Source organism: Ranitomeya variabilis, chromosome 3 (genome assembly GCF_051348905.1).
Source record: "Ranitomeya variabilis isolate aRanVar5 chromosome 3, aRanVar5.hap1, whole genome shotgun sequence".
Taxonomy (NCBI): domain Eukaryota; kingdom Metazoa; phylum Chordata; class Amphibia; order Anura; family Dendrobatidae; genus Ranitomeya; species Ranitomeya variabilis.
Window position 1 is genome coordinate 631,354,090 of NC_135234.1, and position 13,966 is coordinate 631,368,055.

The 13,966-nt window shown below is 42.4% G+C and overlaps 1 protein-coding gene across 2 annotated transcripts in view; it reads left to right on the forward strand.

Moving 5' to 3' along the window:
* The window catches only part of KCNH3 (potassium voltage-gated channel subfamily H member 3), a 146,360-nt gene that overhangs the window by 48,655 nt on the left and 83,739 nt on the right, over positions 1 to 13,966 (forward strand). Inside the window, exons 3-5 of one of the 2 annotated variants that reach the window (XM_077297496.1) lie at positions 4,591 to 4,824; positions 6,802 to 6,936; positions 7,375 to 7,508. In XM_077297496.1, the coding sequence (XP_077153611.1) occupies positions 4,591 to 4,824; positions 6,802 to 6,936; positions 7,375 to 7,508 (503 nt within the window). The remainder of the gene's footprint in view (positions 1 to 4,590; positions 4,825 to 6,801; positions 6,937 to 7,374; positions 7,509 to 13,966) is intronic. The other variant, XM_077297495.1, reaches the window with a different exon arrangement.

Here is a 13,966-nt window from a genome sequence, read left to right on the forward strand (position 1 = left end):
AACCAAAAAACCAAGAAGCAGGACTTAGCTTAATTTTGCAAGATCCAGGACCAGCAGACAGGAGCAAACAGAAAGGAACTGATTACAACGATGCCAGGCACCAGACTGAGAATTCAGGAAGTTTATATAGCAACACCCCTGGACTAACGACCCAGGTGGGTGCCAAACTGAGGAAAGACAATCCCAGAGTAATATCACTAGTGACCACAAGAGGGAGCCAAAAAAGTCTAATTCACAACACCATTCATAATGTGTTCCATAGGTCTTTGTTGCGTAGGTATGTGGTACCTGTGGCTCCTTCTGTTGACCCTCCTGCTCCGATACTGGTCGAGGGTGAATTGGAGTACGTGGTGGAGAAGATTTTGGATTCTCGTATCTCTAGACGGAGGCTTCAGTATTTGGTGAAGTGGAAGGGCTATGGTCAGGAGGATAATTCCTGGGTTGTCGCCTCTGATGTTCATGCGTCCGATTTGGTTCGTGCCTTCCACGCGGCTCATCCTGATCGCCCTGGGGGTCTTGATGAGGGTTCGGTGACCCCTCCTCAAGGGGGGGTACTGTTGTGAACTCTATTTTTAGGCTCCCTCTAGTGGTCACAAGCGGTACTGTGTAGTGTTGTCTTCTGCAGGTTGGCTGCATCAGCTGGTTCGTTATCCTTGGTTCGTTTCCTATTTAACTCACCTGGATACTCAGTTCCTTGCCTGCTATCAATGTATTCAGTGCTCTTCAGATTCCTTGTGATTACCTTGCTCCCAGCCTCTCCAAGACAAGCTAAGTTTTTGCCCGTTCATTTTTTGATTATCAGCATTCATCATGTTTCTTGTCCAGCTTGCTAAGATGTGATCTCCTCACTTGCTGGTTGCTCTAGGGGACTGAGTTTCTCCCCCCACACCGTTAGTTGGTGCGGGGGTTCTTGAAATCTCGGTGTGGATAATTTGTTAGGGTTTTTTACTGACCGCACAGACCCCTTACTATTTTCTGCTATCTAGTATTAGTGGGCCTCATTTGCTGAATCTGTTTTCACCCCTGTGTATGTGCCTTCCTCTTACCTCACCGTTATTATTTGTTGGGGGCTTCTATATCTTTGGGGATTATTTCTCTGGAGGCAAGAGAGGTCTTTCTTTCTCTCTAGGGGTAGTTAGTTCCTCAGGCCGGCTCGAGACGTCTAGGATTTTTTAGGCACGTTCACCGGCTACTTCTAGTGTGTTTGGATAGGTTCAGATTTGCGGTTAGTCCAGATTGCCACCTCCCTAGAGCTTGTCCTATGTTTGTTACTTAGCTGGAGTAATTCGTGATCCTCAACCACTAAGGATCATAACACCCCCCCACTGTATGTGCATGGTGCATACTCAATACTAATTAAATTAAGATGTTTTGAAAATGGTGTTTCCATTTTTTCATCACTTGCATATCATTAACATGTCTAATTCATCCTGTGATTTCCATGATTATTCCTTCTTGATGTTGTAATTTCATGGATGTGCTGGTATTTTTTTCTATTTGTATTAAAGCCTTTTTGGACATGTGCACTCCCATCAGCCACAGGTGATTTTAAGTAGTTAGCTGGTCCACTCCTGTCCCATAAATGTTAGGCTTTTTTGACCAGGACAGGTGACATATCAGGACAGGGACCCAATTTTCGAAGGACGCCTTGATGTGGCAGTTGAGCTCACATATTAGCCAATCTATGCGCTGTAGCATGGCTAAAGGTTGTATAGTCGACGGGAGGTATGTATCACAGAGAAGGCTTGTCCCTGTGATGTAACCCAGAGTGTTTTCTTTAATGCACATAAAGCAATAAGGAATTGTTTGGTATATTTGGGTCCGGGTTACGGGTAGCTATGAGAGATGGGAGGGTCTGGCTACCCATATACCTCACCCTTGGGTAAGGGGCATAACCATGCCTATCTATGTTTGTTTCAGGACCTGTGGTGATGTCAGAACCACATGTCTAATCATGTGACAGGTACCTGGGTGTGGTTTCAGGCTACATAATGGAGGTGTGTTTGGCACATGCTGGGGAGTGTTTGGAAGTCTGTCAGAGTGGACACACTTCCATGTGTCTTGGCTGGACACTGCAGAATGGCCTGTGTGTTGGACGGTTCCAAGTGGGGACAGACGTCCTGGAAGCACACAGAGACCATATTTAGGCTGGAGAGCCTACGTGCTGGACATGGCACAGCCTGTATGCCTACAGGTCTGAGAGAGAGCAGAGCTCTACTATGGACACTGAGGATTTATCCATCTGATGTAAGACTGTTTACCTTTGTTTTGCTGCCTTAAATGGTTTATGGAGTGAATAAACCTACAGCGCTAAGTACCTTCCTTTTTTTCATAGCAATTTTTGCAGATGAATATTTCATATATACATTATATAGCACTTTTTTCCCATTTTCTATGGCAGCAATGCAGTTTCAATGTTCTACAGTAGTCATTCTTGGTAAATTATGGTGCAACCTTTAGGGTATGTGCACACGTCAGGATTTCTTGCAGAAATTTCCTGAAGAAAACCGGAAATTTTCTGCAAGAAATCCGCATGTTTCTTTTTGCGTTTTTTTCACGTTTTTTCGCGTTTTGTTTAGCATTTTGCAAGCGTAATTAGCTTGCAGAATGCTAAAGTTTTCCAAGCGATCTGTAGCATCGCTTGGAAAACTGATTGACAGGTTGGTCACACTTGTCAAACATAGTGTTTGATAAGTGTGACCAACTTTTTACTATAGATGCAGCCTATGCAGCATCAATAGTAAAAGATAGAATGTTAAAAATAATAAAAAAAATAAAAAAATGGTTATACTCACCTTCTGCAGACAGCCGATCTCCTCAGCGGCTTCCTTTCCTATAGATGGTGTGTGCAGGACCTTCGATGACGTCATCGGAGGTCCTTCACACACACCAGCTGTAGGAACGGAAGTGGCAGCGTGCACCGCTGAGAGGCGGGAAGACTGCGGGGGCCATCGAAGGTGAGTATATGACTATTTTTTATTTTAATTCTTTTTTTTTTACCAATTATACGGTGCCCAGTCTGTGGAGGAGAGTCTCCTCTCCTCCACCCTGGGTACCAACCGCACATGATCTGCTTACTTCCCGCATGGTGGGCATAGCCACATGCGGAAAGTAAGCAGATCAATGCATTCCTAGGTGTGCGGAATCCCCGCAATTCCGCAAATTTAATGAACATGTTGCTTTTTTTTCCGCTATGGGATTTTTTCGCGGAAAAAAATGCAACATTTGCACAAGATATGCGGAATACACTGAAAATAATGGGAGGCATATGTAAGCGTTTTTTTCGCGTTTTTTTGCGTTTTTATCACGTTTTTATAGCGAAAAAACGTGAAAAAAACGCGAAAAATACTGAACGTGTGCACATGGCCTTATTGTTTTTTAACTTATTTGACATTTTATGTTATATTTATGAAACCTTCCACAGACAACTGTGTCATAAAAGTGTGTTCTTCAGAGTGACATATGTACGGTCATTGATCTGGAGCAGTTTATGGTGATGTGCCTTGTAGATGAATGCGGCACATAGAGCACATTGTGCCAGACACGTGCTATCATTTATAGATGCTTGGTTGTTCAGTTTGCTAAATTTGAAATTCATGCTCCAAAAAAACAGGTTGTTAAAATTAAACAGTTATACAAACATACATACACATAGAAATATACATATATATAAACACATACATACATTATACTGATCATGCAAATATATTGTCCTTTATACATCATGATTTGCACTTTCAGCTGCTGATTCTGGGACTATCTCATTATCATTAGTAAAAATGTAAGCCTCCTAAAATGTTCACTTACATAATAAGTAAAAAAAAAAAATTAAAGGAAATGTTAAAATAATGTATAATTAGCTAGAAGGAACGTTAAGTGCAGCTCGGAAGAAGAGCAATTACAGTCATTCATATGTATGTAAATGTTTCTGGAGGTTCTCAGGACTAGAGATGTGTGAGAATAAGTAGTGATCCTGGGAGCTGACATTTTTCAGATTTCTTGGCTGCTCAATTACAATATTTTTAGTGTCTAACTTGACCGAAATAGACGATGAAAGGCAGGAGCGAACACAGACAAGAGAGCGCCCTTGTGTAAAAACAATATCTGCATCCTCTGCAGTTCAATAGCTCATCATAATGCACAATTCCACCTACTTTGGAGGTAGATGTGGCACTCTTACCTCTTGGGTCCATATGCGGCTTCACTGGCTGCACCAATGGTATGTGAGCCCATAATTAAAGGTCCCTGTATAGTTTAAATGGAATCTGTCAGCAGGTTTTTGCTGTGTAATCTGAGAGCAGCACAATGTAGGAAAAGAGACCCTGATGAGAGTGATGTGTCATTTACTGGGCTGTAGCAATTTGTGGCAAAAATGCCCTCTACTGCTATGTGTATGGGTACCCTAGTAAAATATTATATAGAATTCACCTATCACTACAGACAATATAAATGTGGTTACCCATTTCTGGTGACTCAATTTCTTCATATTAACCACTATTATTAATCACTCCATTTTTCGTTTTCTCCATCATGTTTCCATCCTCCCCTGTCTGTCCCTCTCTCCTCTCTCCGCTCTCTTTGTCTATACAGACAGCAACTTTGTCCTTGGCAATGCTCAGCTGCCACACTCCTACCCTGTGGTGTATTGCTCAGATGGGTTTTGTGAGTTGACTGGCTTTGCCCGTGCGGAGGTCATGCAGAGGTCCTGTGCTTGCACCTTTTTGTATGGCACTGATACCGGAGAACAGGTCAAGCAATGCATCCAAAAAGCTCTGAACGACAAACAAGAGCTGAAGTGTGAGTTATTGCTTTACAGGAAAAACGGTGAGTGAATGGGCCGGAATAAACTATTACTACAGTAAATGAGAATACTTATCGGTATGCTATATAATAACTGGGTGTGAGTTAAGCGAAGAGATCTATACATTAGTATGTTTGTTATGTTTCCATGCATCCATCTATCTGGACCACTGTTCATCTTCTCTGGTTTCTGGAATTGTATCACTATGTCACAAAGACTGGATTGGCAAAAAAATAACCAGCTGATATATAAATCTGCCCCAGTTATGTGATTTTTGCCAAGAGATCCCAAAAATCTTGCTGGCATCCATTGACCGTTCTCATTTTAGCAATGCATGCATGTCTATTTCAATGAGGAGTGAAGGATAAGCTGCTGCCAAACCCCTCAAGCAACAGCTTATCTTCCATGGGAACCAAAGATTAGCAACGCTGAAACCCAACAAGTCCAATTTATCTGCTGTCAGGAGACAGTAAGGATACATTCTTACTAATATAATTCCTGTCATTTCGACACCTCCAAGTTCTCTTCCAGTTTGTATTGAATATTTCCTGTCTCGCAATAGGACCAGAGTTGTTTTTGAAGTGTACTGGATGATCATCCACTGCAATAGCTAAGCCAGCCCCGCTCCCGCCAACAGAGGCTGTATAGACCGAGAATGGGGCTTACCAATTGAATGGTGCTTTCTTACCAATATTTCAGCAAGAGAGGTGAAATTTATAAAAAACAAACATTTTATTCCACCCTGCAATATTACATGTCCAGTTCAACATGAAACATTTGGTGAAAGGTCCTCTTTAACAACACTTTTTTATATATCTGGACAGTAGGGTTGAAAACCTGATATTTTAATTTTTCTGGACAATGTATCCAAAAATCACAGACAACCAACATTTTTATGGACAAATTAGAAAAATATAATGGCTTAAAAAGATTCTAAGTACATGTCTAGAACTCCAATATACGGATATAAATGTATTTATTAAGAGCTATAAGATGATGAAAACAATTACAATAGTCTGGTCAACTACCACCAGTCTAAAGCAAAGCGTCGATGGATCAAATTTCTTATTTTTATGGACTTTTCAGGAATTTAAAGAGAGATGACAACTCTGCTGAACCCTTCCATTTATTAAAAAAACTGTCCTCAGGATTTTATGCCCCAATCTAATGACATGTATATAAACATGCTTAATGCTGAATAAACCCCTAGCTTTCTTTTAGAAATCAGTTTTTCTGTTTCAAAGAAATCCATTGTTGAAATTGTATGCTAATGAGTTGTAAGTGCAGTGGGTGGGCGCTGCACTTACAGCTCTCCTGCTTCTCTCCTTATTACCCATCTGCTGCCTGCCCCCCTGTATCTAGCGGACAGGTCACTGAAACATTAGTGACCTGTAAGTCAGAGACAGATGGCAGGCAGCAGGAAGGGAAAATGGAGAGAACAGGAGAGCTGTAAGTGCAGCGCCCACCCACTGCACTTACAACTCATTAGAATACAACTTCAACTAGTGATTTCTCTAAAACAGCAAAATGGATTTCTACAAGAAAGGTAAGAAGTTACTCAGCATTAAGCTTCTTTATATACATGTTTGGGGTATAAAATCCTGATGACAGGTTCTTTTTAAGCAATGTCTTGGATTGAACATTTACAGCATTGTACTTTGTTAATAAAGCCCCCATATGCAATAGATATCTGTCAGCTGAATGACGGTTTCACAATCTTTTGACGCAGCGTCAGTCAGAGAAGAATTAAGTGGCCCCCATTCACACTGGACTGCCGATTGATATTGGTGGATACAGCCGAAATTAGTCTAATGGATATGGGGGTCTTTAGTAATTAGTGTTTACTTGCATTATACCACTTTATGTTGCCAGGTAGGACAATGCTATAAATAATATCACTCCGTGGATGTCTCATCAATTGAAGCAATTTTATGCATTCAATACATTTTATAAAAAAAGAGAGTTGTTTTTTTCATGTGATTTTTTTTTTTTGCTTTCAGGCTCACAGTTTTGGTGTTTGTTGGATGTTGTACCAATCAAGAACGAAAAAGGAGAGGTGGTTCTCTTCTTAGTTTCACATAAAGATATCACAGATGTCAAGAACCGTACAGGAACAACGAGCTGGAAAGAGATAGGTGCACAAAATTTGTTCTGTCACCTGAGTAATATGGCCCCGATTCATCAAGACTGACATGCACCCCTTAATGAAACTGGCGCATCTTTCAGCTTCCATGTGCCAAAGAAAGAGATAAAAGGCAATCACAAGCTGGCGTACAATTCTGTTAAAATACACTCCACTTTTATGGCATAAAAACAGGATGAATTTGTTGGGTGCGCATAGCCATGTTATGTTCAGCTCAAAGGTTTGATCCCTTTTAAAAGGGACTAGAGTTGAAATTACAAAAGTTACAAAATTTTTGCACAACTATGAGTTGTACAAACATTTTGGGACATTTCAAGCAGTTTTACTCCAGAAAACCGGTAAACTGATTGATGGATTGTCCCCCCCCATATTTTAGATTTCAGATAAAGTGGCGCTATGAAATCGACTGATGTTTAATGTCCTCTCTTAGCAGGAAGGGGGGAGCAGCCTTCTCGTGCCATAGGAAAAGGTTTTAATGCCAATCGTAGAAGAAGCCGAGCTGTACTTTACCACCTTTCAGGGCATCTGCAAAAGCAAAATAAAACTAAAGCAAAAATTGGAAAGGTATGGACACTGTTCAGTTCTACATGTGTGTTTATAGATTGGTGAGAAATAAACCCATATGATCCATAGTCTATGTGTCTGTTGTATACTGTGAAAACTACAAATTATTTCAATCACCAAATAAATTAATTAATTAATGCACATGTGATGCACGTAGAAATAGATGAAGCAAATACAAAACAAACATTTGAAGCAATAGTTAAATGGGCAGCATAATTTTATAAAACAGAGGTCTTAGGCCGGCGTCACACTGGCGAGTTTTACGGACGTAAGAGCGCAGAAATTACGTCCGTAAAACTCGCAAAATAAACGGCACAATTATTCTCAATGGGGCTGCTCCTATCAGCCGTATATTACGGTTCAGTATTATACGGCTTTCTACGGCCGTACAAAATCGCAGCATGCTGCGTTTGTCAGCGCATTGCGCAAAAAAATCGCCAATGAAAGTCTATGGGGGCGAGAAAAATACGGATTCCACACGGACCAGCAGTGTGACTTGCGAGAAATACGCAGCGGTGTTAGTGAAAAGTCGGTAATTCAATTGCCGGCTTTTCATTTCTCCTGCACAAACCCGACATGATATGAGACATGGTTTACATACAGTAAACCATCTCATATCCCCTTTTTTTTTGCATATTCCACACTACTAATGTTAGTACTGTGTATGTGCAAAATTTCAGCGCTGTAGCTGCTAAAATAAAGGGTTAAATGGCGGAAAAAATTGGTGTGGGCTCCCGCGCAATTTTCTCTGCCAGAATGGTAAAGCCAGTGACTGAGGGCAGATATTAATAGCCAGGAGAGGGTCCATAGTTATTGCCCCCCCCCCCTGGCTACAAACATCTGCCCCCAGCCACCCCAGAAAAGGCACATCTGGAAGATGCGCCTATTCTGGCACTTGGCCACTCTCTTCCCACTACCGTGTAGCGGTGGGATATGGGGTAATGAAGGGTTAATGCCACCTTGCTATTGTAAGGTGACATTAAGCCAGATTAATAATGGAGAGGCGTCAATTATGACACCTATCCATTATTAATCCAATTGTTTGAAAGGGTTAAAACACACACACACACACACATTATTAAAAAGTATTTTAATGAAATAAACACACAGGTTGTTTTAATATTTTATTGCTCTCTCAATCCATTTGCAGGCCCTCGCTTGGCAAAATAATAAACGCACAAGATACATACCCTCAGCTGAACCGTCACGTCCCACGATGTAATCCATCTGAAGGGGTTAAAATAATTTACAAGTAGGAGCCCTGCTAATGCAGCTGTGTGCTCGTGCTTGTAATTCCCCGGCGAATGAATGAAATGTAGGTCATTGACCTACATTTCCTTCAGTCGCGGTGAAGCGCCCCCTGGTGGATGTCCTCATATCACCTGGAGCGTGGGAAAAAGTTCCCAGGCTGCAGTTCATGAGAACATCCAGCAGGGGCGCATCACCGCGACTCAATGTAAGTACAGATCCAGCTTTCCTTTCAGCACCCGGGGGATTACAGGCGCGAGCGAGTGGTTTTTCGCAGCTCGTGCCTGTAATATTAGTTAACCCCTTCAGATGGATCACCTCGTGGGACGTGATCGGAACTCAGAAGGTATGTATCTTGTGCGTTTATTATTTTGCCAAGCGAGGGTCTGCAAATGGATTGAGAGAGCAATAAATTATTAAAACAACCGCTGTGTTTATTTCATTAAAATACTTTTAAATAATGTGTGTGTGTGTTTTTTAACCCTTTCAAACAATTGGATTAATAATGGATAGGTGACATAATTGACGCCTCTCCATTATTAATCTGGCTTAATGTCACCTTACAATAGCAAGGTGGCATTAACCCTTCATTACCCCATATCCCACCGCTACAGGGAGTGGGAAGAGAGTGGCCAAGTGCCAGAATAGGCGCATCTTCCAGATGTGCCTTTTCTGGGGTGGCTGGGGGCAGATGTTTTTAGCCACGGGGGGGGCCAATAACCATGGACCCTCTCCTGGCTATTAATATCTGCCCTCAGTCACTGGCTTTACCATTCTGGCGGAGAAAATTGCGCGGGAGCCCACGCCAATTTTTTCCGCCATTTAACCCTTTATTTTAGCAGCTACAGCGCTGAAATTTTGCACATACACTACTAACATTAGTAGTGTGGAATATGCAAAAAAAATGGAGATATGAGATGGTTTACTATATGTAAACCATGTCTCATATCCTGTCGGGTTTGTGCAGGAGAAATGAAAAGCCGGCAATTGAATTACCGGCTGTTCACAGATATCGCGCTGAATTAAATCTAAATACAGAATATATATATATGTGTCTCAATGACATATATATATATACTGTATATATGTTTTCCCGAACATTTGAGCACATAAATCCATTAGATGTCAGTTTTGCAAGCCTGCGCGAAAATCTCGCAGTACGGATGCCATACGGATTACATACGGAGGATGCCATGCGCAAAATACGCTGACACACCCTGACTACGGATCAATATTTTGGGAACATTTCTCCGTATTACGGCCGTAGTACGGACGTATAATACGTGGCGTGTTGTCTTACGCTGAGTGTGACGCCGGCCTTACTTTGTGTCTGAGCTGCAATATTAGACGTATCATATGCACTAATTCTGAGACAAAAACAGACCTTTAGACCTATGAACTAATTTCTTACAACTCCTTAAAAGAAAGCCATCATTGGGAAATGACCACAAGTTTTTATGTTAAATGTATTTTCTTTTTTTATAATTTTTGTCAATGTGTTTTTGTTTTTGTCTTTTTTTACATGTCCAATTCTGTATTAAAATTAAAAATCCGACAATTATCACATTGGCAACAAAGGCTTTTTTTTTTAGAAATAATTCATGTTTTATGTATACATGTATATATGTATACCACAATTATTAGATCCCGATCTTATCTTTTGTATTGAAGTGTCTAACGAACATTTGCAAAGGTCATTGCAAAGGGAAGAGGCAGAGTCAGCTGTGACAATGCCCATTGTTATTGGTCAATCCTGTGTTATCATCTGGGTATAGAGGTGTTATCTGTCATTTTAATCCTGCCTCTGATGATAATGTGGAGTCTTTCTGGAAACTCTTCCTGACATAACAACATGAAGCATGAATCAAAAAAATCCCCAGTGGCTGGTGTGAAAATTGCATTTTTGGAATATGAAAAAAAAATTAGTAAATTTACTTTAGCCCCTTTCTGACATCGGATGTACTATCCCGTCGAGGTGGGGTGGGCCCGTATGACCACCGATGGGATAGTACGTCCAGCGCGATCGGCCGTGCTCACGGGAGAAGCGCGGCCGATCGCAGCCGGGTGTCAGCTGACTATCGCAGCTGACATCCGGCACTATGTGCCAGGAGCGGTCACGGACCGCCCCCGGCATATTAACCCCCGGCACACTGCGATAAAGCATGATTGCAGTGTTCCGGCGGTATAGGGAAGCATCGCGCAGGGAGGGGGCTCCCTGCGTGCTTCCCTGAGACCCTTGGAGCAACGCGATGTGATCGCGTTGCTCCGAGCATCTCTTACCTCCTATCCCTGGAGGCCCCGGATCCAAAATGGCCGCGGGGCTGCATCCGGGTCCTGCACGGACTACTTCCGGGTCCAGGTTTTATTATATAAAAGCGCCAAAACATTAAAAAAATATAAATGAGGGATTGGTGTAATCATTCTGACCCGAAGAATAAAACTGACTTATCAATATTACCAAACACGGAACGGCATAAACCCCCACCCCCCTCCAAAAAAAAGAGAAACACATGAATTGCTGCTTTTTGGTAATTCTGCCTCACAAAAATCGGAATAAAAAGCGATCAAAAACTGTCAAGTGTCCGAAAATGTTACCAATAAAAATGTCAGCTCGTCCCGCAAAAAACAAGACCTCACATGACTCTGTGGACCAAAATATGGAAAAATTATAGGTCTCAAAATGTGGAGACGCAAAAACTTTTTTGCTATAAAAAGCGTCTTTTAGTGTGTGACAGCTGCCAATCAAAAAAATCCGCTATGAAAAACGCTATAAAAGTAAATCAAACCCCCCTTCATCACCCCCTTAGTTAGGGAAAAATAATAAAATTAAAAAAATGTATTTATTTCCATTTTACCATTAGGGTTAGGGCTAGGGTTAAGGTTAGGGCTAGGGTTAGGGCTAGGGTTAGGGCTAGGGTTAGGGTTGGGGATAGGGTTGGAGCTAAAGTTAGGGTTAGGGTTGCGGCTAAAGTTAGGGTTAGGGTTGGGGCTAAAGTTAGGGTTAGGGTTGGGGCTAAAGTTAGGGTTAGGGTTGGGGCTAAAGTTAGGGTTAGGGTTGGGGCTAAAGTTAGGGTTGGGGTTTGGATTACATTTACGGTTGGGATTAGGGTTGGGATTAGAGTTAGGGGTGTGTCAGGGTTAGGGGTGTGGTTAGAGTTACCGTTGGGATTAGAGTTAGGGGTGTTGTTGTGAATTCTGTTCTCGAACTCCCTCCTGTGGTTATGAATGGTACTTCGGTGAGTTCTGTTCATGGACTCCCTCTGGTGGCTGTGAGTGGAGCTGCTGGTTCTGAGGTTCCTTCTCCAGCTGACCTCGTTTAGGCCTTGGCTGGCTGCTCTATTTAACTCCACTCAGATCGTTGCTTGATGCCAGCTGTCAATGTCCTAGTACTGGTTCAGTTCACTTGGATCTTTCAGATGACCTGTCTACTTCAGCAAAAGCTAAGTCCCTGCTAGCTTATTTGTTACCACTGTGTTTTTGTCCAGCTTGCTATTATGATTTTGTCTTGTTAGCTGGAAGCTCTGGGATGCAGAGTGGCACCACCGCGCCGTGAGTCGGTGCAGTGCTCTCTTTTGCACACTCTGCGTGGTTTTTTGTTAGTTTTTTATGCTGACCGCAAAGATACCTTTTCTATCCTCAGTCTGTCTAGTTAAGCCTGGCCTCCTTTGCTGAAACCTATTTCATTCCTGTGTTTATGACTTCCATCTTAACTCACAGTCAATATGTGTGGGGGCTGCCTTTTTTCTTTAGGCAGAGTCAGGAACGCTCCATGGCTATTTCTAGATGTTGTGATAGGATTAGGGGTTGCGGTCAGCAGAGCTCCCACTTCCCAGAGCTCGTCCTGTATTACTAGTTTGCTCATCTGGTCATTTCTAGTACTCCTAACCACCGGTTCAATCATATCAGTACAGCTGGCCAGTAAAGTGTTAATTCATCTCAATAGAGGGATAAGAGAAGTCCTGAGACCATTTTTTTTTTTTTCTCTGCAGTGTGTTTTGTTTCTCTTTTCCCCTAAATCTCTGGGTGGTTCAGGACACAGGTGTAGATATGGACATTCAGGGTCTGTCCTCTTGTGTGGATCAACTCACTGCAAGGGTACAAGGCATTCAAGATTATGTAGTTCAGAACCCGATGTTAGAGCCCAGAATTCCAATTCCTGATTTGTTTTCTGGGGATAGATCTAAGTTCCTGAATTTCAAAAATAATTGTAGACTGTTTTTTGCTTTGAAACCCCGCTCCTCTGGTGACCCCATTCAGCAAGTAAAAATCATTATTTCTTTGCTGCATGGCGACCCTCAAGACTGGGCATTTTCCCTTGCGCCAGGAGATCCTGCATTGCGTAATGTAGATGCGTTTTTTCTGGCGCTTGGATTGCTTTATGATGAACCAGATTCAGTGGATCAGGCAGAGAAAATTTTGCTGGCTTTGTGTCAGGGTCAGGATGAAGCGGAGGTATATTGTCAGAAGTTTAGAAAGTGGTCTGTGCTTACTCAGTGGAATGAATGTGCCCTGGCGGCAATTTTCAGAAAGGGTCTTTCTGAAGCCCTTAAGGATGTTATGGTGGGATTCCCAACGCCTGCTGGTCTGAATGAGTCTATGTCCTTGGCCATTCAGATCGATCGACGCTTACGTGAGCGCAAAAATGTGCACCATTTGGTGGTGTTTTCTGAGCAGAGGCCTGAGCCTATGCAATGTGACAGGACCTTGACCAGAGCTGAACGGCAAGAGTACAGACGTCAGAATGGGCTGTGTTTTTACCGTGGTGACTCCACTCATGCTATCTCTGATTGTCCTAAGCGCACTAAACGGTTCGCAAGGTCTGCCACCATTGGTACGGTACAGCCAAAATTTCTTTTGTCCGTTACTCTGATTTGCTCTTTGTCGTCCTATTCTGTTATGGCATTTGTGGATTCAGGCGCTGCCCTTAATTTGATGGACTTGGAGTTTGCCAGGCGCTGTGGTTATTTCTTGGAGCCCTTACAGTATCCTATTCCATTGAGAGGAATTGATGCTACACCTTTGGCCAAGAATAAGCCTCAGTACTGGACTCAATTGACCATGTGCATGGCTCCTGCACATCAGGAGGATATTCGCTTTTTGGTGTTGCATAATCTGCATGATGTGGTCGTTTTGGGTTTGCCATGGCTACAGGTCCATAATCCAGTATTGGATTGGAAATCAATGTCTGTATCCAGTTGGGGTTGTCAAGG